At 42.5% G+C, this 24328-nt stretch overlaps 1 protein-coding gene across 1 annotated transcript in view; it reads left to right on the top strand.

The window, feature by feature from the left end:
- Positions 1-23968, top strand: part of LOC121288800 (putative ferric-chelate reductase 1) — a 53495-nt gene extending 29527 nt beyond the window's left edge. Inside the window, exons 12-16 of the mRNA XM_041207527.1 lie at positions 972-1069; positions 8022-8080; positions 8605-8742; positions 8851-8876; positions 22394-23968. Coding sequence (XP_041063461.1) covers positions 972-1069; positions 8022-8080; positions 8605-8742; positions 8851-8876; positions 22394-22483 — 411 coding nt within the window. The 3' untranslated portion in view covers positions 22484-23968. The remainder of the gene's footprint in view (positions 1-971; positions 1070-8021; positions 8081-8604; positions 8743-8850; positions 8877-22393) is intronic.
- Positions 23969-24328: the final 360 nt, after the last annotated feature.

The raw sequence follows: 24328 nt of genomic DNA, 5'->3' as shown, positions 1-24328 counted from the left end.
AAGGATACCGGTTACCAGTGCCATTTAAAAAAAAAGGCCAAACATTGCTTAATTTCCTGAGGAATTGAATTCAAAAGCAGAAAAGTTATGTTAAACTTGTATAGAACCTTGGTTAGACTACACTTGGATTGCTGTGTACAGTTCTGGTCTCTGCATTATAGGGATGATATAGAGATGCTGAAGAAAGTGCAAGAATAAGGCCTAACCTGAAAGGATATACCTACCAGAAAAGGCTGAACAGGCGAGGGCTCTTTTCTGTAAAAAAGAGAAGACTTAGGGGTGATTTGATGGAAGCCTTTAAAATTCTGAAAGGGTTTAATGGAGTATATGTGGAGAAAATGTTTCTAATTGTGGAAGTGTTCAAACTAGAGGTCATAAATATGAAATAGTCACTAATAAATTCCAAAGGAAGTTCGGAAGAGATCTTTGTTCAGTGAGTGGTCAAAATGTGAAGCGCAGGGAGTCGTTGAAGCAATAGCATGGATGCATTTAAGGAGAAACCAGATAAACACATGAGGGTGAAAGAAATAGAAGGTTAAGCTGATAGGATTAGATGAACATGGTTGGGAGGAGGCTCATGTGCAACATAAATATGAGCATCGACCTGTTGGAGCCAATGTGCTGTAGCCTTGATGTAACTCAATGATTCAATCAGGATGAATTGATTTGTTTAAGTGGGCTATAGATGTCTTGACAACATTTTGTTTCAAATGGCATCAGTTGTGTTTGCTCTTATATATACTGACAGGAACAGAAATGTTGATCATTAACTTGCTTCTACCAAAATAATTTTCCACCTTGATCCATAATTGAATCATTAAATAAGTAACTAATTTATTTAAAAACTAATATATTTTTCTTTATTAAGGAAAATGACTTAATTCTTCACCTTAATAAATACCACCTTTTGCGAAATCGTAGTGAAACTTGGCTTTTCCTTCCCTCTATGTTCCTGTGTGTTTCTCTTGCAGAATGCAGGAGCTCACCCTGCGTTGGGATGTATTGTAATGGGGCTCGCACTGATTCAACCTACTGTAGCCATGTGCCGACCTACACCAAATGACAAGAGGTCAGTTCAATAGCAATTTATCATCTCATACAGCCTGATGTTTTGAATTCTGGATTTGTCCTGACATGATTCAGTTCTCTGGATATCAGTTAACTATTTAAACAAAGACAGGTAATCGGATTTTGGTAATGAGAGGAAGACCGACTGAGTTCTAACAGAAGAGGAATACGTTTCTCCAGTGTTGGAAGGTGCAGTGTCACATTATGAATGTGGAATCTAATATCACTGATACCACAAGTCAGTGCTATTTAGTGATGTTAGTAACCATGCTGTTGCAGCAAATAAAGCTGTTGACAATTCTTTTTGACCTTGCTGAATTTCCTAGGAACATTTTATTAAATTAAAGAGGCTCTACTGATCTTTACGAGCAGTATTTTGATTGCAGTTTTCCTGCTTTAATTATATTTCTGACTGCTCATCTCTATATTGCAATGTAAATGCGGTTGCTCTTATGGCTTTTTGATCCTTGTTTGACATGCCCCATTCTCTGGCTGAGATGGCAATCGGGCAGACTACTAATGTACCTGAGCCTGTGTGTTTTCTGATGCTGTTGCTAGGGATGTGGCACAAATGGCTCACCTGCTGGGGTTTTCCATTCCCAGGAGGAAATTCCTCTGTTCTCTTGCCGCTTGCTCTTTCAGAATCGAATGGTATTGTAACACTGTATTCCTTTATAAGAAATGTAAGAAAAATCAAGGGCTGCCAAAGCCAATTTAGTGCCGCATATTCTATCCGTAGTGTTCCAACTGCCCCAACCAAGAAACCAACAACGGGCAGAATTTTCTGGATGGCAAGGGGTGAAGCAGAAATAGGCGTGGGCAGGTGCAGACCCGATCACCGCTCGCGGTCGGGTCTGCGCCGCCATTTTACATGGGCGGGCCAATTAAGGCCCACCTAGCGTACTTCACGACTCCCATGCATAGCGGGATTGGGCGGGCAGTGGCAGGCCAGGCCGGAGGGTGGGCCATTGGGGCAGGCCAGGCCAGAGGGTAGGCCATCGGGGCAGGCCAGGCCGAAGGGTAGGCTATCGGGGCAGGCCAGGCCGGAGGGTAGGCCATCAGGCCAGACCGGAGGGTAGGCCATCAGGGCAGGCCAGGCCGGAGGGTAGGGTGGGGGAGCCAGTGTGCCCCTTGTTTTTCGAATGACTGCCTTGCTGTCCTCCTCAAGGAGGTGGCAACGTGGTGGGAGGTGCTGGTTCCCCAGGACGGGAGGAGGAGGCCTCCCCACAGGATGAAACATGCCTGGGAGGAGGTGGTGGAGGTAGTGAGCTCCCGTGACGTGGTGCGGCGCACCTGGATCCAGTGTCGCAAGGGCTTCAACGACTTGTTGCGCCCGGGAAGGGTGAGGACAATGTTGGCATTGGTCAATTAACCCAGCAGGTAGGCTTTCCCCCCGGTGCCTCCCCCCACCCCCAAGTCTGAGTGTAGTAACTGCACTGAATCATTGACAGCATGTGTCCTCTGCTGGGTGGGCCAGCAGATATTGCCCATGCTGAGGTCAGCCTGAAAGGGTAATGAGGAGATGTGATTTGCCCCTGCAGCATGTGGTACACTGAGACCCACATGACTGTTCTGGGGGCAACCTGGAGGAGCTGCACCTAGACGCTGTGTTTGAACTTCAGGACATGTCCTAGTCAGGCTGATGAGATGGTAGGAGGGGAGCTTCAAGGTGGCGTGGCAACGAACCATCTGCTGCCCTCTGCACTCCACATGCTTGTGCCTCTTTGCGATGGAAGGATATACTGTGTGGTGCCTAATGTGATGTAGGCAGCATGTGCCCAAGGGATTGGTGGGAGGGGGTTGGGGAAAGGCCTACTACCTTTGTGTGAGTGTTTGGCAGCAGCATGGTGAGGAGGCTCTGGAGCCCTGATATGTCCCACTCTGGTTGGAGTGGGCCTTGCGTGAACAGAGTCCATGTGCAATTTGCACAAATCAATGCTCTTCTCTCATTTTCAGGAGAAGAATGCTCGTAACATGGCAGAGCGGGTGAATTCTGGCGGTGGGCAGGTGCAGATCGCCATTGTCAGCCATTTTGAGAAGGAGGCCCTGGATCTGGAGAGGCGCCATGCGCCCAGGTCCACCAGTGTCGGTGAGGCTGGGGTGCCATGGCCAGGTATGTTTGCCCATCAGTGAGGTCAGCATTGTTCTCCCAACAGCCATAGCAATGCTGAATGTTAAATGATTTAATTTTGCAACATGGCTTGACCATTGCTTATGGAAGGATGAACACAAAATGATGCGGGGGACAGGGATGCACTTTGTCATTGTCTCCACGTTAACTGATCCAATGTCCTTGTTCTTCCTTTCAGCATCAGCGGAGAAGGACCGGGAGGAGGAGCAGCAGAGGCTCCCTCTCACACCTGAGGGGCCTGAAGTCTCACCAGCATCACACCATCTCTGCCAGGCAGGCACCAGCGCAGATATTAGAACATCAGCTGGTGTCCCGGGGCACAGCGGTGAGGACACTTCACAGTCGCTGGAAGAGATAGCAGAGACAGAGCGTGCCCATGGCGCCAGCAGTCAGAGGACTGCAGGGGACCAGGCACATGCTCAGTCGGTGCCTGATGATGTGCCTCTGGAGTCATCTGCAACACAGCAGGTGCAGGAAATGTGGCCGGGTGTGCGGGAGCATCAGGGGGAGATACGTGAGGCTATGCTTGGCTTGGTGTCCGTGGTAGAGGCATCTACGCAGACGATCGCCGAAGCAATGAACCACATGTCCGAGTGCCATGCGTCCTCCATGGAGAGAGCCTCCTCCAGGAGACCCATCAGGGTTTCCTGGGGATGCGCTCGGACCAGCAAGCCCTCATATTGGCATTGGCCTCAGCTGGTCAGTGCCAGTGTGGGAGATGGTGTGGGCACCAAGTTTCCCAGCTCAGTGCCCATCCATCCACGGTGAGCAGGGAGGTCCGAAGCAACCTCACGTTGGCGCAGCAGCTGCCTGTCTTCTCTGCGGGCAACTCTCAGGGCGCTCTGGATGAGGGCGGCAGCTCCTCCGCCCCTCTCCCAGTGACCATAGCATCCAGTGAGGTTGTGACAACTGGGGAAATGCCAGCTGCGGAACTGGCAGATCCCACCCAGGCGGGGCCAGCACAGGCTCCACGGGCCAGAGGATGACCGCCAAGGTCATTGAGGCCAACAAGACAGCAGAGTCAGCAGGCTGTCTCAGATGCCACTCTCAGCGATGGGGCAGCACCAAGACATAGCACCCAGAAACGAAAGCATAAGGCACCTTAGGCACACCACAGGTTTATCACTGGTGCATTTGTGTTGGCCCGAGATGAGGTTTTTATGATTTGCTTTGAATTGGAATACCCTTATCATTTTGTTTCATTAAGTTTCTTTGCCTGTGACATTAAATTCAGACATGTCACCATGACTGAGGCTGCCTCTTTTCTTCTTATGTGTATGGTTTCCAATAATATTAGGAGTGCTTTGTGGGACATTCAGCTTTATTAACAAGGCCCTTAGTTACTGTTCATAATCTGGAAGATTTGGCACTTGGGTATCGAGTATGGAGCCTCCAGCCCAGGCTTGCCCTGGAGGTCCATATATGGTGTGCTGGCTTTAGGTTCTTTGGATTAAAGCCTCCCGTATGTCCCTGCCTCCCTGGAGTATGCCCGGGTCAGCGTCTACCCCCTCAGCATTTTCCTGTGCGTGCTCATCCTCGGACTCACTGCTGGGCTCATCGTGTACAGCAGCAGCCACTGTGTCGATGTCTTCATCGTCCACTGTGTCCCCCCTTTTCAGCACAAGATTGTGGAGAATGCAGCATGCAACCACTATCAGCAACACATGATCTGTAGGGTACTGGAGTGCGCCCCCTGAGCGGTCCAGGCATCAGAAGCGCATCTTATGAAGACCGATGGCTCTCTCCACCACAGCCCTTGTGGAGGCGTGGCTCCTATTGTACCGCTGCTCAGCTTCTGTTCTTGGATAGCGAAGAGGCGTCATGAGCCACCTTCTGAGGGATAGCCCTTGTCACCCACCAGCCAACCATCCAGCCGGGCTGGAGCATTGAAGAGCGCTGGCACCTGGGAGAGTCTGAGGATGTAGGCGTCGTGGGAGCTGCCTGGGTACCTTGCACAGACTTGTAGAATCAGCATCCTGTGATCACACACTATCTGCACGTTCATGGAGTGGAAGCCCTTCCTGTTGACGGAGGCAGCGGGCTCACCTGCTGGCACCTTGATGGCCACATGTGTACAGTCTATAGCACCCTGGATGCTGGGGAAGCCAGCAATGGCCGCGAAGCCTCTGACTCGCTGTAACTGACTGTAACAGAAGTGGGAGGAGGTCGATGCATGGCTAAACAGAGCGTCTGTAACCTGCTTGACACAAGTGTGGACAGCTGATTGGGAGACACCGCAAAGATCACCCACCGACCCCTGGAAGGAGCCAGAGGCTTAGAAATTGAGGGCAGCTGTGACCTTTAGAGCCACTGGCATGGGGTGTCCACCCACACAGTTAGGGGTGATCGCAGGCCCAATCATCTGACAGATATAGTAGACTGTCTCGCTTGAGAGACAGTCTCCTTCGGCACTGCACCTCAGACATATTGAGGTCACTGCTTCACTGCCTGTATACCCTGGCAGCAGGATAGTGGTGTCTTCTGCAGCCCCTTCCACCTTGGTCTACCTCTTGGCCCTGCACTCCTTGCGCTTGCGCCTGCCCTCCCAAAGGCGGCTCCCCTGGAGACTGAATGTTCATTCCTGGCCTCCTCCCCCTTCTAGCCCTCCCTTCCTCATCAGAGGAGGTGCCTCCAGTGGAGAGTTTAGCTCCCATTCCCAGGCTATGGGAAGGCTTCCAGAAACCTGTAGGCCCAAAAAAGGTTCCTTACTGCAGAGTGCTGACCTGAAGGTTAAGAGTCCAGACAAAGCAGCTGGTGTGCGTTTTGAAGTATTGCAGCTCACACAGGCAAGTTTCAAAAACTTTGAAAAATCAATACTTGACAGAGCACACTCGCGACCCCAGTGGCCCCTCTTATCTCGCCCTTGGATGAGGTTCATACCTGCCTGCCCATTGCGCCCATGCGCCGAGCCGAAGATTGCATGGATGCCGGAAAATTGGCATCGATTGGTGAGTCAAGGGCCTTAAGTGGCCTGTTAATTAATGGCGGGCGTGCAGCAGATATGATCATGTGCCTGTCCAATGAAGTATCGCGATGGCACACGGTGACATTGGGATGCTTGCCCGATGTCACCGCGCGTCATTTTACACGCAGATGTACGGGGCCTGCCCCTGCACGCCAGTGGGAAAATTCTGCCTCATGTTCTGAATAGCCTTTCTCTCTTGCCACTCCTGTCGAATGACTACTTAGCCTTTATCAGTCAATAGAAAAAAGAAGCTCCTTTTAGTATCTGATTTAAATTTATCTTTTAATTAGCTTATATCTATGACCCATGATACCACGTTACTGCTTTATTTTAAACTGATATTTAGGATTAGTCTTATCTGAACCTCTTGATATTTAAGTCAGGGACTCTGCTTAATTGTCTGCTCTCCTTATAGCTCATCACCCTTACTCTGAATTTTTCTATTGCTAGTCTCTCATTTCCTAAGATGTGGTACATTTGTAGCATTCAGAACTTTACGCAGCCTTACAAGTGCATTGTGATCACTGTACTGTACAACCTCGAAATTACCTTGATTAAACTGTATTCTCTGTTTTGGCTATATTGCCTGGCACTTTATAAACTTTATGAAAAAGATTGCTTCATTGTCTCCTCCTGATAGTGTTCATGATCCTTTTCTGAATCATCCTAGTCAAAATCCATTTCATATTCAGCAATTTATCTGCTATCTGTCCAGTTATTTACATAAATAACCCAAATCCTTCCACTGAATTTATTTTTAAATATGGAATTTATAACAGACTCCATTTTGATACCATGATGTGGCCCTAAGGAAACCTCACCTTATCACTTTGCAGGAGACCTTTTAACTATTCATGTTAACTAAACCCTGTGGTGCTGAGTTCCACATTCTAACCAGTTTCTGGGTAAAGAAGTTTCTCCTGAATTCACTGCTGGGTTTCTTAAAAACTACCTTATATTTATGGCCTCTAGTTCTTGGCTCAACCATAAGTGCAAACATCTTCTCTATGGCTACCCTATTAAACCCCTTCATAATTTTGAAGACCTCAATCAGATCACCCCTTGGTCTTCCCTTTTGTAGAGGAGAGCCCCAGCTTGTTCAATTTTTCATTGTTGTTGAATCTATTGTCAAACAGTGTAGTGAATTTAGCATTTTCTTTTTCTTTCCGAAGCGTCCAATCATAACTTAATAGTTGAAGTAAAGAAGGATTTTGTGCAAAAGAGAAAAATAATATATTGGTTGTCATGTAGCGTAATGAAGCATTATTAATCACTTATTTACATTCTTGAGATTTAAAGATCAAAATAAAAATGTATTTTTCTTTGAATTCATTCACACTGAGAAAACCCTGTCATTTTCAATCAGCAATAAAAATAAATTTTAATTGATTTTAACATTCTTTAACAATTCATCTTGTCTGAGGAGATGCTGCTTAGGGACAGAGGAGTAGTGAATAATGGGTTTCGTTTTCCTGATGGTCTTTCGGAGAATAATTTTGACTTATTTCTGATCGATGGCAGAGAAACAACCTGATGGGTACTTGGATAGCTATATGATTGAGGGAAATTATGGAGAAGTAGAACAGATACTATATGTGTTGATGATGCCACTGAGGGACAGTGTCTATGAAGGAGCCAAAGGTAGATCCTTGTCAGAATCTGGAGGTGTCATCTATGAGAAGAAAAGATGGGAAGGAAAAATATGGTAGTCAATTGAAAAATGACTGCAAAATAGTAACTTTATTGTTCCCGTGTTTTCTTTTCATTTTATTTATTTTAAATGAATAACCATTTTTAATGAAGGATATTTATCAAATGATGAAAGCAAAATTAAATGGCAATTTTGTATTTCTACAGACGATATATTTTTAACTGGTTTCACGCCTTCATGGCTTTAGTCATCAAGTGTCTTGCAGGTAAGTGATTGTTCAACATATGGAGAGTCATAAATAATTTTAATAAATATGTATGATATGCCACATCCTGTCTCTATTTGCTGCTCTAATGCGGTTGACTTTGTTCTGGACAAAGTTTCTTAATATTTTTCACAATACTGAAGTTAAGGAATGCCTGTGTATGAATATTTTTTTAATGGATTAATGTCTTTGTTAAGATAGGCACTAAATGGGGATATAATAAGTGTTTGTACACTATTATTCAGAATGTAATTTCATGGGCTCTGGGGTTTTAGTGTAAGAAAGAAACAGAACTCCCCCCAATCAGCTGCAGTGGTAGATCGGGAGAAAGCCCAGGGCTCCTGTTAGGCTTAACAGTGTCCGATGGGGAGAACTCAGAATAGATTCCTGACATTCATATTAGAATGTAATTTTTCCTTTTCCTCTCAAATTCATTTGCAAATGAAAATATAACCATTTTTTTTACTGAAAAAAATACCAGCTTCCTTGAAACCTCCTCACGTTTATCGCTCTCTCCCTTCTAGTGGCAACTCTGTTTCTAGGGTTCAATCTGATAAATGTAACAGCAAATAGATGGCCGGAGAAGGTCTTGGGAGGACTTGTTGGATGGGAAGCCCTGTTATACATCATGCTTTCTGTATATTGCTATACTAAAGGAAACGGTAAGGAACAGTTCAGCATTGATTTTCTATATTGATGATCAATAAATCTTGAGTATACAGAATACATGATTTGAAACTAACCATGCCCTTTACATCTCATCTTTTCAGCTTTGTACGTCAACCTGAGGAACAAGGTATTGTGTTTTATCTCACTAATTATTTCTGCTTATAAATATTATACATTATTAGGGTTAAAATTCACATAAAAACCTGGTCATCACAGGATAGCAATTGATGTAAGCGTGGACGGAAATACCCGGTTTTAGGTGACAGGAAAGCTACTTTTTAATTCTTTCATGGCTAGGCCCATCCCTAATTGCCCTTAAGAAGGTTGTAGTGAGCTGACTTCTTGAAATGCTGCAGTGCAGCTGGTGCAGGTACACCTATAATGATGTTAGGAAGCGAGTTCCAGGGTTTTGATCTAGCGACAGTGAAGGAACAGCGGTATATATCCATGTCAGGATGGTGTGTGACTTGGAAAGTTCCTGTGGAGCTGCTGCCTTCACCATCTAGATGGTAGAGGTCATGGGTTCGGAAGGTGCTTTTGAAGGAACCTTGGTGAGTTGCTGCAGTGCATCTGATATATAGTACACACTGTGCATCGGTGGTGGAGACAGTGAATTTTTAAGTTGGTGGATGGGGTGCCGCTCAAGCAGACTGCTTTGTCCTGGATGGTGTTGAGCTTTTTGAGTGTCATTGGAGCTGTACTTATCCAGACAAGTGGAGAGTATTCCATCACACTCCTGACTTGTACTTTGTAGATAGTGGACAGGCTTTGGGGAATCAGGGGGTGAGTTACTTGCCTCAGAATTCCCAGCCTCTGTCCTGCTCTTGTATTTCAGATTTCCAGCAACCATAGTGTTTCACTTTGACATTGATGTAATGCTTCTCACCTCCCCAGGGTGTCCAAAAAGCATTTCATAAGCAAAGATTACTTTTGAAGCATAATCACTGTCATTACTGGCTGAAAGTGACAGGCTTTTTAATGACTTAAGTGAAGCGACAGATTTACAGGTGATAGAAAGCTAGGTGGGCCTGTAAGCTGTGAAGAAGCCACAAAGAAATATAGGCAGGTTAGGTGAGGAGATACTGAGATGGCAGATGGAATATCATATGGGGAAATGTGAGATTATTCACTCTGGTAATAAGAATAGAAAAACAAAACATCTTTTAAAAAGGCATGAAACTTTTAAATTTTGATGCTTAGAGAAACTTGGGTACAATTGAATAAGGAACAAAAAAAGTTAGCATGTAGGTACAACAAGCAATTCAGAAGGCAAGTGGCATCTGTCCTTTCTTGCAAGGAGACTGGAATACAAGAACAAGAAAGTCTTACTACAATTGTATAGGGCTTTGGTAAGACCATATCTGTATGCAATTTTAGACTCATGTCTAAGGAAGTATGTACATGCACTGGAGGCAGTACAGTGAAGGTTCGCTAGATTGGTTCCTGGGATGAGGAGGTTGACCTATGATTTGAGGCTGAATAAAGTTGGACTTCTCTGGAGCTTTAGAAGAATATGAGTTAATCTCATTGAAACATACAACTTTTGGAAGGGGCTTGACAGGATAAACACTGAGAGGCTGTTTCCCTGGCTGGGGAATCTAGAACATGTGGGCACATATTCAGAAGATATGTTTGATCATTTAGCATCGAGGTGAGGAGAAATTTCTTCACTCAGTGCGTTGTGAATCTTTGGAATTATCTACCTCAGGGGGTTATGGATGCTCCATCCTCGAATATATTCAAGGATGGAATAGATAGACTTTTTATCTTTGGGGAATCATGGGTTATGGGGAAAGAGCAGGAATGTGAAGATTTGGCACAAGATCAGCCATGATCACATTGTAAAATCGAACAGGCTCATGGGACCACAAGGTCCATTCTTGCTCCTATTTCTAATATATTGCCTCTTATCTAGATTGCACAATAACTTATCTTAAATGTGAGTCATCAACACATTTATTTTAATGTCAAGGAACAAAGGGCAAATTAAATCTATTTGTTCAAGATTTCTTACACCAACATCAATGTTGGAAAGATTATTGGAACTATTAGCAGATGAATCTGGGGGAGTTTCCTTCTCAATTATTTCTCTCTGTAAGGTATTAACTTCTCACTGGTCTAATCCCATGGGTGCCATCGACCTCTGGTAGCTCCAATTCATTGTCTTTTGTGCGCCTGCTGTGTTTTCAAAGCTGAAGGACAAAGAACTTCCATTGATGTAGTAGCTTACACATCCCCAAGATGTCCCAAATTCGTACGAGGAAAGCAGTTAGCATGTAGGTACAGCAAGCATTTAGGAAAGCAAATGGCATGTTAGGTTCTATTGCAAGGAGGTTGGAGTACAAGAACATGGAACTCTTGCTGCAATTGTATAGGGCTTTGGTGTGTCCACACCTGGAGTGCTGTACACAATTTTGGACTCCATAACTAAGGATGGCTATACGTGCATTGGAGGCAGTGTAATGGGTGTACACATGATTGGTTCCTGTGATGTGAAGGTTGTCCTATAATGCGAGGCTGAGTAAACTTCTATTTCTCTGTAGTTTAGAACAATGAGAGTTGATCTCATACAAGATTCTGAAGGGGCTTGACAGGGTAGAACCTGAGAGGTTGTTTGTCTGCCTGGGGATTCTAGAGCATGAGGATGCGGACCAGGAGATATGTTTGATCATTTAGGATCAAGATGGGGAGAACTTTCTTCACCCAGAGGGTTGTGAATCTTTGCAGTTATCTACCCTAGGAAGCTGTAGATGCTCCATACTTAAATATATTCAAGGCTGGAATAGATGGACTTTTGATCTCTGGGGAGTCAAGGATTATGGGGAAGGAACATAAAAGTGGAGTTTTGGCAGAAGATCAGCTATGATCGTATTGGAAGGTGGAGCAGGCTCACGGGGCCATAAGGTCTATTCTTGCTCCTATTTCTTAGGTTCTTATGATTAATAATGATTGAAAGCAGCACCATGGTGTAGGAAACTGTCTCTTATCTGCATTGAGCCATGACTTATCTTAAATGTAAGCACTCAGGTCATTTATTTTATTGTCAGGGAACAAAGGACAAATAAGTCTAATAGTTCAAAGTTTCTTACACCAACATCATTGTTGGAATGATTATTGGAACCATCCACAGATGAATGTGGGTTTTTTCCTTCTCAATCTTTTTTCTCTTAATTTTCACTGCACCTTTAATTCAGATGTTGGCTTCTAACTGGAAGATAGTGCCAATCATCCTCTGCTAGCTTGCCCAATTCATTGTTTTTTGTGTATCTTTTGTGCTAATGAAGCTGATGGTCATCAGAAAGAATAAAAAAATTTGCATTGATGTTCTCACCTCCCGAGGTATGTTCAAAGCATCTTACAGGCAGTGACTACTTTTGAAGTTCAGTCACTGTCATTACCCAGGCAAATCACACAAGGTTTTTAATAACTTGGATTAAAGACTGGGAGTAAAGCATCCAAGTTTGTTGATGTTTCAAAGCTAGGTGGGAATGTAGGCTATGAGGAGGTACAAAGAGATATATAAAAGTTAAAAGTGAGTGGGCAACAAGGTGACAGATGGAGTATAATGTGGGGTATGATGAGGAAGCGTGAGGTTATTCACCACAAGAAGTAGAATAGGATACTTAAATTTTGTTTTTTAAATGCCTTAAAACTTTTAAATGCAGATGTTCAGAGGGAGTTGGGTGTACATGTGCAAGGAACACAAAAAGCTAATATGCATGTGCAGCAAGCAATTAGGAAGACATTAAAGATGTCGATCCCTGCAAGGGGTCTAGAGTACAAAAACAGAAGTCTTGCTAAATTGTATAGGTCATTGATGAGATTATACCTGGAAGAATATACTCAGTTTTAGTCTCCATATCTATGGAAGGATATACTTGCATTGGAGGTGGTACAGCAAAAATTCATTAGATTGGCTCCTAGGTTGAGAAGGTCCCCATTTGATGCAAGGCTCAGTAAAGTGGGCCTATATCGTGGAGTTTAGAAGAATGAGAGGTGTTCTCATTGAAACGATTCTTGTGTTTGACAGCGTAGATATGGGGAGAGGTTTTGTTCCCCTGGCATGGAAATCTAGAACACGGAGGCACAGTCTCAAGTTAAGTGGTCGATCATTTAGGACTGAGATGAGGAGGAATTTCTTCAGTTGGACGGTTGTGAATCCTTTGCAATCTTTATCCCATAATTTTGTGGATGCTCCATTGTTGAGTGTATTTAGGGCTGAGATAGACAGGTTTTCGGTCTCTCATGGAATCAAGGATATGTGGATGGAGAGGAAAGTGAGTCAAGGCAAAAGATGAATCATGATAATATTGAATGAAAGAACAGGATCAAAGGGCCATATGGTGGATTCTTGCTCCTATTTTCTATGTTTCTATGATCATTAATCATTGAAAGCAACACCATGGTAAAGGAGATTGTTTCTTATCTGCATTGAAACATTACTTATTTTATGTGAGGGCATTGCAGCACATTTGTTTGGTGTATGGAGAACAAAGTGCAAATTGAATCTAATAGTTCAAGGTTCCTTATTCCAACATCAACCTCGTTGGAAGGATTATTGTAACCATCAGCAGATGAACATGGGATTTTCTTTCTCGTACTTTTTCTCTTTGATTCTGCTGCTCCACTTCTTATGATGATGGCTTCTTTCTGGAGTGTAGTCCCATGGTTGTCAATCATATTCTGGTAGCTTGCCTGCTTCATTGTACTTTGTGTATATTTCAGCTCAATAAGCTGAGGGACATTTGCAAGAACAAAGAGCTTGCATTGATCTAGTGCATCATACCTCCCAGAGGTATTTCCCAAAAGCATTTCGTGGGCAATGATTACTTTTGAAGTTCAGGCTTTATTATTATGCAGTAACTTGTGCACAGTAAGATCCCATAAGCAGCAATGGGATAATAACTACGTAATCTAATTTCATGATATTGATTGAGGGATTAAGAAGACCTTCCCTGTTAGTCTTCAAATAATGTCATATTTATTTATGATATATGATATGACATATGATATTTTAAATCCACCCAAGAAAATCTTGATTTCAGATTGATCCTCAGGACAGCATCTTTGACAGTGTAGCATTTAATCAGTGTTTTATCGAAGTGACAGACAAGATTTATGTAATCAAGCTTTGAAGTGAGGCTTGAACCTACAATCTTCTGACTCAGGTGAGAGTCCTACCACTGAGCCAAACTAACACACTTCTGGTACATGGAACATGTTCCTTTTTACACAATTAAGAATCAATATCAAACACATTCAAGTGGGAAATGAAGCTAAGCTCACTCTATTCTGCCCCATCAATGTGCTTTGGTTGCTCACCTCATATTACACTAGAGTTAGCATGTAGGTGCAGCAAGCAAGTAGGGAGACAAATGGCATGTTGTCCTTACTTGCAAGAAGATTGGAATACAAGAACAAGAGAGTCTTGCTACGATTGTACAGGGCTTCCGTAAGACCACACCTGGAGTACTGTACACATTTTTGAACTCCATATCTAAGGAAGGATCTACGTGCACTGGAGGGAGTACAGTGAAGGTTCACTAGATTGGTCCCTGGGATATGAAGGTTGTCCTTTGATGTGAGGCTGAGTAAACTTTTACTTCTCTGGAGTTTGGTGATCTCATGTGAAATGATCTCATTGAAACATAAAAGATTGTGAAAGGGCTTGACAGGGTAGACACTGAGAGACTGTTTCCCTGGCTGGGGAATCTAGAATGCAGCATACAGTACGCATAGGGGATTTGTTTGATCATTTAGGATTGAGATGATGAGAAAATCATTCACTCGGAGGGTTGTGAATCTTTGGAGTTATCTACTCAGGGGATGTGGATGGGCTGGAAAAGGTAGAGTTTTGATCATGTGAAGAATCAAGGGTTAAGGGGAAGGAATGTAGAAGTGGAATTTTGATACAAGATCAGCTATGATCATCTTGGAAGTGGATCAGCATCATGGGGCCAATAGCTCCATTCTTGCTCCTATTTCTAAACGCTCTTATGATTAGTAACGTATTAGTAAATATATTCAAGGCTGGAACAGATGGACTTTTGATCTCTGGGGAGTCAAGGAATATGGGGAAGGAACATGAAAGTGGAGTTTGGCAGAAGATCAGCCATGATCATATTGGAAGGTGGGGCAGGCTCATGGGGCCATAAGGTCTATTCTTGCTCCTATTTCTTAGGGTCTTATAATTAGTAATGATTGAAAGCAGCACCATGGTATAGGAAATTGTCTCTTATCTGCACTGAGCCGTGACTTAGCTTAAATGTAAGCAATCAGAACATTTATTTTAATGTCAGGGAACAAAGGACAAATTAGTCTAATAGTTCAAGGTTTCTTACACCAACATCAACGCTGGAATGATTATTGGAACCATCAACAGATGAATTTGGGGTTTTTCCTTCTCAATCTTTTTTCTCTTCTCTTCCATTGCTCCCCTCCTTAAGATATTGCCTTCTTACTGCAGTGTAAACCCTTGGGTGCCAGACATCCTCTGCCCACAGCCCATTCATTGCTCTTTGTGTATCTTTTGTGCTTATGAAGCTGATGGTCATTATAAAGAACAAAGAATTTGCATTGATGTAATAGTTCTCACCTCCCCAGGTATGTTCAAAGCATCTCACAGGCAGTGACTACTTTTGAAGTTCGGTCGCTGTCATTACCCAGGCAAATCATACAAGTTTTTAATAACTTGGACAAAGAGATCGGGAGTAAACCATCCAAGTTTGCTGATGATACAAAACTAGGTGGGAACGTAAGCTGTGAGGAAGTGCAAAGAGATATGGCAGGGATAAAAGTGAATGGGCAACAAGGTGGGAGATGGAATCTAATGTAGAGTATGATGAGAGAGTGGGAGGTTATTCACCATGATAAGAGTAAAAATGCATGACATTTTTTGAATGATTTGTAATTTCTAAATGCTGATGTTCAGAGGGACTTGGGTGTATGCCAGCAATGAACATAAAAAGCTAGCCTGTGTGTGCAGCAAGCAATTAGGAAGGTAAATGGATAATGTAAGTTCATTAGATTGGTCCCTGGGATGTAAAGGTTGTCCTGTGATGTGAAACTGTGTAAAAACATGGAGCTCCCTGGAGTTCAGAAGAACGAGAAGTAATCTCATTGAAATATGCAAGATTCTGAAAGGTTTTGACAGGGTAGACACTTAGAGGTTGTTTCAATGACTGGAACATCTAGAACATAAGGCCACAGACTCATGAGATTTATCTGATCATTTAGTATTGGAATGAAGAGAAATTTATTTACTCAGAGGGTTGTGAATCTTTGGAATTTGGGACTGTGGATGTTCCAGTTTGAATATATTCAAGACTTGAATAGATAGTTTTGATCTCTGAGCAATCACATGGGGTTTTGGGGAAAGAGCAGGAGCATGAAGATTTGGCACAAGATCAGCCAAGAGTGTATTGGAAAGTGGAGCAGGCTCAAGAGACCACAAGGCCTATTCCTGCCCCTTTGTCTAATGTGTTACCTTTTATCTGCATTGAACCATGTCTTTATCTTAAATGTGAGCAATCAGCACATTTATTTTAATGTTGGAGAACAAAGGGCAAATTAAGTCTAATAGTTCAACATTTTTTGTATCAACATCAACATTGGAAAGATTTTTGGAACTATTAGCAAATGAATGTGGGTTTTTTCCTTCTCATTTTTTTTCCTCTCCTCACTTCCACTGCTCCATTCCTTGAGGTTTTGGCTTCTCAGTGCTGTTTAATCCAATGGGTGCCAGTCATGCTCTCATAGCCCAATTCATTGTTCTTTGTGTACCTTTTGTGCTTAAAGAGCTGAAGGACATTAGAAAGAATAAAGAACTTCAATTGATGTAGTGGTTCACACAACCCCAAGATGTCCCAAAAGCAACTCACAGGCAATGATTACTTTTGAAGTGCAGTCAAGGTCATTACCCAGGCAAATTTCACAAATTTTTTAATGACTTAGACAAAGACTCAGAGTAATATGTCCAAGTTTTCTGATGATACAAAGCTAGGTGGAAATGTAGGCTGTGAGGAACACACAAAGAGATAATAGGTTAAGTGAGTGGGTAACAAGGTGGTAGCTGGAGTATCAGCTCAGGAGGTGTAAGATTATTCACCATAATAGTTAGAATAGAAAATTAGAACTGTTTTTTCAAAGGCCCAAAACTTTTAAATGTTGATCTTTAGATAGCCTTAGGTGCACATGTGCAAGGAACACAAAAAGTTAGCTAGCATGTACAGCAAAGAATTAGGAAGGCAAATGGATGATGTTCTTTCTTGCAAGGGGACTGGAGTACAAGGACAAGGAAGTCTTTCAACAATTGTAAAGGGCTTTGGTGAGACCATACTTGGAGTACTATGCTCAGTTTTGGTCTTGCCATTCCTTGGCAGCCCTCTTTCTCAAGAGGCCACCACTGATGAGGAGATCTAAGACTCAGTCAGCTGCAGTGAGACCTGGACTGTGTTTCAACATCACGTAAGAGCACTAGGGAAATTCTATCAGCAATATCTCTGCTGTGCCGCCGCCGCCGCCGCCACCCCCCCACAACCCGGAATCAATGGGAGGGTCATCAAACAAATGCTGGTATCCTTCTTGAAGCCAGCTCCACAAGCATTCAGACAAAACTCCTGCAAAATCACCTTTGATGGACTGGACACTGTGTCTAGATAGCAGAAAGCTATCTTTGTTTTTATTTATTCATGGGATGTGGGCTTTGCTGGCTAGGCCAGCATTTATTGCCCATCCCTAGTTGCCCTTGAGAAGGTGGTGGTAATCTGCCTTGTCCTGTTTTCTCAACTCTCAAATGGCCTGTGTTCCAGGGAAGACAAAGAAGACACCTCAAAGACACTCTGAAGTTCTTCTTGAAGCGCAGCAGCATTGGGACTAATGACTGGGAGGGATTTGCTACCAGTCATTCAAAATGGCGACAACTGCAACATACTTTGAGTTACAAAGTCTTAATGATGAGGCAGAGCTGAGCAGAGAAGAAGGGGAAATAAAAGGATAAAATCCTGTACTCCCAATCCCAGTCACGCGCAGATGCATGATAGAAACTCGCAACTCTGAGTAGATGTCTTCCTTGAATCGAGGGACAGCTGATGATGATGCCTTAGGTGACACCATACCTGAAGTACTGTGCTCAGTTTTGGTCCACATGTCTAAGGAAGGATGTTCTTGCTTTGGAGGTGGTACAATGAAGGTTCAATAGCTCGTTTCCTGGAATGAGAAGGTCCCACTATGATGACAGGCTGAGTAAATTAGGCCTGTACTCTGGAGTTTAGACAAATAAGAGATAAACTCATTGAAACCTATGAGATTATGAAGGGGCTTGACAGAGTAGACATTAAGATGGTTCTTCTAGATGGGAAATCTAGAACATGGGCTACTGTTGCAGGATGAAGGGGTGATGATTTAGGATTGATGTGAGGATAAATTTCTTCACTAGCAGAATTGGGAATCTTTGGAATTCTCTACCAGAGGTTTTTGGATTTTCCATCGTTGAGTATATTCAAGGTTGCAAAGACCGATTTTTGGTCACTAAAGGAATCAAAGTTTATGAGGAGGGAGCGGGAAAGTGAGTTGAGGCAGAAGATCAGCCATGGTTGTATTGAATGGCAGAACAGGGTCAAAGAGCCACAGGATGGATTCCTGTTCCTCTGTTCATGTGATCAGTAATGATTGAAAGCAACACCATGGTAAAGGAGATTGTCTCTTATCTGCATTGAAACATTACTTATCTTAAATGTAAGCATTGCGGCACATTTATTTTGATGTAGGGGAACAAAGGGCAAATTAAATCTAACAGTTCAATGTTCCAACATCAACCATGTTGGAAGGATTATTTGAACCATTAGCAGATGAATATGGGGCTTTTCCTTCTCAATTTTTTCTCTTGCTTGTATTGTCCGCTTCTTAAGATGTTGGCTTCTTACTGGAGGGTAGTCCCTTGGTGACAGTCATCCTCTAGTAACTTGCCCAATTCACTGTTGTGTGTGTACCTTCCTGCTTAATAAGCTGAGGGACATTAGCAAGAACAAACAGAATCACAGCTTGGATTGATAAATAGGTGCATCTCACCTTCCAAGAACACCTCACAGGCAGTGATTACTTTTGAAATGCTGACTTGATCATTATGCAGCATAATGTGACAGGCAACTTCTGTGCAGTAAGGTCCCATAAGCAGCAATGACATATCTCTATTTAATCTGATCATATTAGTTGAGGGAAAAACATTAAAGCAGAAGACCTCTCCTGTTCATCTTCAAATAATGCCATCAAATATTTTAAATCCACCTGAGAGCATCTTGATTTATGATTAATCCTCAGGATAACATTTTTGACAATGCAACATTTCATCAGTATAGCATTGAAGCAATGGACGAGGTTTCCATGATTAAGCTGTGATGAGGAGCTTGAACCTTCAACCTTCTGACTCAGATGAGAGTCCTACCACTGAACAAACACAGTTCTGGTGAATGGAACAGGTTCTTTAGGCAGCTGTTAAATCAACAGCAAGCAAGGCTAGATAGACAGATTTTTCACCTCCCTGTGAATCAAAGGAGATGGGGAGGGAGCAGGAAAGTGGAGTTGAGTTCAGAGGGTTTTGAATCTTTAGAATTCTCTATGCCAGGGGTATGTGGATGAGTGAATATGTTCAAGGATGGGATGGATAGATATGTGATCTTTCGGGGAATCAAGGACTATGGGGAGGGAGTGGGAAAGTGGAGCTTTGGCAGAAGATCAGCGATGATTGTATATAATGGCATAAGCACAGGGGGGCCATGTAGTCTGTTCTTGTACCTACTCCATATGTTCTTGGGATCAGTAGTGATTGAAAGCAAAAGCGTAGGCATAGGAAATTGTCTCTTTTCTACATTGAACAAGTAACTTATCTTAAATGTGGGCGATCAGCACATTTATTTTGATATAGGGGAACAAAGGGCAAATTAAATCTAACAGTTCAATGGTCCTCACTCCAACATCAACCACACTGAAAGGATTATTGGAGCCATTGACAGATGAATATGTGGTTTTCTCTTTTCAATTATTTTCTCTTCACTTCCACTGTTCCTCTCCTTAAGGTGTTGGCTTCTTCCTGGAGTCTAGTTCCGTGGATGCAAGTCATTATCTGGTAGCTTGTCCAATTAATTGTTCTTTGTATATCTTTTGTGTTTATGAAGCTGAGAAACATTAGAAAGAACAAAGAACTTGTCGTGATGTAATGGTTCACATCTCCCGCAGATGTCCCAAAAGCAAAACACATACAATGATTACTTTTGAAGTGCAGTCACAGTCATTACCCAAGTAAATGTAATAGATTTTTTAATGACTTAGACAGGGACTGAGTAATGTATCCAAGCTTGCTGAGATAAAAAGCTAGGTGAAAATGCAAGCTGCGATGTGGACACAAGGAAATGTAGATGGTTTGATGAGTGGACAACAAAGTCACAGATAGAGTACAGTATCATGTGGGCAAGTGTGAGATTATTCACCTCAATAGATAAGATCAAAAAAGCACATCATTTGTTTAAAAGATGTGAAAATTTTAAATGTTGATATTCAGAGGGACTTGGGTGTACAAGTGCAAAGATCATAGAAGTTTTGATTGCATGTCCAGCAAGCAATTAGGAAGGGAAATTACATGTTGACCTTTCTTGCAAGTGGACCAGAGTACAAGAACAAGGAAGTCTTGCTACAAACTTGTGGGGCTTTGGTGAGACCGTAGCTTCAGTAGCGTGATCTGCTTTGGTCTCAATATCTTAGGAAGGATATACTTACTATGAGTCGGTACAGCAAAAGTTCACTAGATTGGTTCCTGGGATGAGAAAGTTCTCTTATGGTGAGAGGCTGAGTAAATTGGGCATCTACTATGGAATTTAGATGAGTGAGAGGTGATCTCATTGAAACGTTCACGATTATCAGGGGATAAAAACAGAAAAACCTCAGCAGGTTAGGCAGCATCTGTGGAGAGAAAGAGTTAATGTTTTAGGTTGATGACCTTTCATAAAAATGACCATTGACCTGAAAAGTTAACTCTGCTTCTCTCCAAAGATGTTGCCTAACCTGCTGAGGTACTCAGCAGTACTTCCTGCATTTTCTGTTTTTATTTCAGATTTCCTGCATCTGCAGTAATTTGCTCCTGTATTAAGACAATGAAGGTGCTTGACAGGGTGGATAGTGAGAGGTTGTTTCCCCTGACTGGGAAATCTAGAAGATGGAAGCACAGCCTCAGGTTAAGGGGTCAATCATTTAACATTGAGAGGAGAAGACATTTCTTCACTCCCAGGGTAGTGAATCTTTGGAATTCTCTACCCCAGAGATATATGTGGTTGCATATCATTGAATATGTTCAAGGCTGAGATAAACAGATTTTTGGACACTCATGGAATCCATATATATGGAAAGGGAGCTGGAAAGTGAAGTTGAGGCAGATTCATGGGATTAATTCATGGGATGTGGGTGTTGCTGGCTAGGCCAGCATTTATTGCACATCCCTAGGCCAGAATTTTACGACCCTGTCATGGAGCGGATGGGGCCGTAAAATGTAGCGAGCCATTCTAAACTCCATTGACTTAGGTGGGACCCTAAAATCCCGCTGGTGTAAAATTCCGCCCCTATTTGCTCTCGAGAAGGTGGTGGTGAGGTGCTGCAGTCCTTGTGGTGTAGGTACACCCACAGTGCTGTAAGGGAGGGAGTTCCAGGATTTTCACCCAGCGACAGTGAAGTAACAGTGATATATTTCCAAGTCAGGATGGTGAGTGACTTGGAGGGGAATTTGCAGGCAGTGGTGTTCCCATGTATCTGCTGGCCCTTGTTCTTCTAAATGGTAGTGGTTGTGGGTTTGGAAGGTGCTGTCTAAGGAGATGTCTAAGGTGCCATGATCATATTTAATGTAAGACCAGGCTCAAAGGGCCATATGGTCTACTCCTGATCCTATTTCTTATGCTCTTAAGATTAAAAGCAATGCCATGGTGTAGGAAATTGCCTCTTATCTGCACTGAAATATTACTTAAGTGTGGGCGTTCCGACACATTTATTTTGATATAGAGAAACAAAGGGCGAATTGAATCCAACAATTTCAATGTTTTTTCCTCCAACTTCAACCATGTTGAAAAGATTATTGGAACCATTAGCAGATGAATATTGAGTTTCTCCTTCTCAATTTTTTTGCTCTTCACTTCCACTGCTCCTCTCCTTAAGATGTTGGCTTCTTCCTGGGGTGTAGTTCCATGGATGCCAGTCAGTCTATGCTAGCTTGCTCAATTCATTGTTCTTTGTGTACCTTTCTGCTCAATAAGCTGAGGGACATGAGAAAGAACAAAGAACTTACATTGATATAGTGAGCGTCACCTCCCAAGAATTTCCTAAAAGCAGTTCAATCAACTAATACCACATTGACTGAGGTTTGAATCTGGGACTTTCCTGACTGTATGATGAGTCATCACCTTAACCAGCTGAGCAACTGGGAGAGTTGAAGAGATGTAACATTAATGTGACAGAGTTATTGAGCCACAGCTCTCTCTAGTAATACAGATTTTGCATATCCACTAGCTAGCTGATATTAAAAAAAATTGGGTTAACCAACTACATTTAGAATTAGTCAGGAATTGTTGCCAGTTTGAATTAGTGATGATTTTTGCCATTCTTTTACAGGTGGAGCCTGATTTGCTCATATTAATCGTGTACCTTTGTGGAAACTTGGCATTTCTGATAGCTCTCCTCGTGGGGATTGGACAGTCCTAAAATGCTATTTGCAAGAGAGATCGTCTTGGATACATCAACATCATTAGCTCAACCCCGCCATGTCATACGGGCCTTAAGTCTGAGCTGTGTCCTAAATGTACATCTCTCAGTACAAAGAAATCTGATAGGAATACAGAAGCAGATCCTTATTTGCACAATAACTACCATTTGATTTTGGAAAGATGACTATTCTGCCAAAAATCATACTAATTAGCCGAGGAATTGTGTACAATGGCACCTTCTAAAGACTGAGGAAACATTTTTAAGATCATTAAGTGTGGCCATCATTGCATAAATCCCACATAATGTATTATATTTTCCACTCACATCGAAATGAGAAACAAAAAAATAGAAGTAATTATTATGTTGCTTTTATTTTCTCTTTCGCGTTTAATATTTTCCTACAAATAGTATGTTGTTGGCATCATTGAGGAAAATGGTGGATGAGGTACTGCGATCGACACTGCAAGTTGCAATTGCATAAACAGCAAAGAAACCTTGTGTATGTATTGGGGCTAATTGCAATCCATTCACACCAGCAACTCTTCCGGGTCACTGTCCATGGTGATGTTATCACATATCCACATTTACAGCAGATGAAAGGATTTTAATGTAGATTCTGACTCGGTAAACATTTCAATTTTTGGAAGAGTGTGATTCCATTTTTTCCTCTCTTTTTATTGCCAATTTTCTCCCACTCTGTCTGAATCAGTTGCTTGGATATCGTTTCATAGGACAGTCATCTTCCTGAGTCTAGCCCTATTGGCTATCAAACACAGGTGAGCCTTGACCATAATTATTGTAAGGTATTTTGTCTGCAAGAGCCAAGCCCTCTCTTGTCCTACTTCATGTCCACATGTGCTTTCAATAGTGACGGCCTTCTGCCTTTAGAATAAGCAGAAGATACACTATCGCTCATATTCAACATTTCTTCACTAATTATCGTACAGTGAAAATAAACAGAATACTTGACTGTCATCAACAATTGAAATGAATCACTGATTATTGCAGCACAGAATTGGGAGGCCATTTGGCCCGTCATGTCTGCGCCAGCTCTCTGAATAAACAATTTGTCTAGTGGCATTCTCTTGCCTTCTCCAAGTGAGCCTGCATATTCTTCCATTTCAGATAATAATCTAATTCTCTCTTGAAATCCTCGACTGAACCTGCCAGCATCACACACTCAGGTAGTGCATTACAGACCTTGACCACTCACTGAGTGAAAAAGTTTCTCCGCAAGTCTCCATTGCTCTTTTGCCAATTATCTGTGCCTACTCATGCAAACCATGCAAATTTTGTTCACATCACCAATACCAATAACATTGAGAGTGTGTTTTCCATTTACATTGGTTGATTTTTAAAAAAAATTGTTGATGGTAAACTTATCGAAATTATTCTTTGCACTTCTTCCTTTATCAGAAACTGTGTGTGTATATAAAATGTATTTTAAATCAAAGTTTTGATAAAGCAGATTATTCTCTTAAACAGCATAACTCTGTATGATTTTACATATATAACATTTTTAAATGCTTTTAAAAAATTCCCTGAAATAATATATTTCTATAGCCGACCTCGTGTACAGAGGACATTTTAAAATCTTTTACAAGGTGAAGAAAGGTCTGTGGGTACCAAGTAACAGGGTAAAAGGGTGAGAAAAATAGCTTGTGAGTAGAGGACATTATACAAGAGAAGGGTTTTCAGGAGATGTTTGAAACTGGAGGGTGCAATGCAAAAGTGGAGTGACTAAGGGGAGGATGTTCCAGGGAAGAAAGGAGCAATCGTTGAAAGAGCAATTGCCAGTGGTGGAGCTGAGGGAGTGTGGCTCAACGAGTTTGAAATAAACAT

This window comes from Carcharodon carcharias, chromosome 16 (genome assembly GCF_017639515.1).
Source record: "Carcharodon carcharias isolate sCarCar2 chromosome 16, sCarCar2.pri, whole genome shotgun sequence".
Taxonomy (NCBI): Eukaryota; Metazoa; Chordata; class Chondrichthyes; order Lamniformes; family Lamnidae; genus Carcharodon; species Carcharodon carcharias.
Note: the sequence above shows the minus strand (reverse complement) of the source record. Positions and strands in the feature narration are given on the sequence as shown.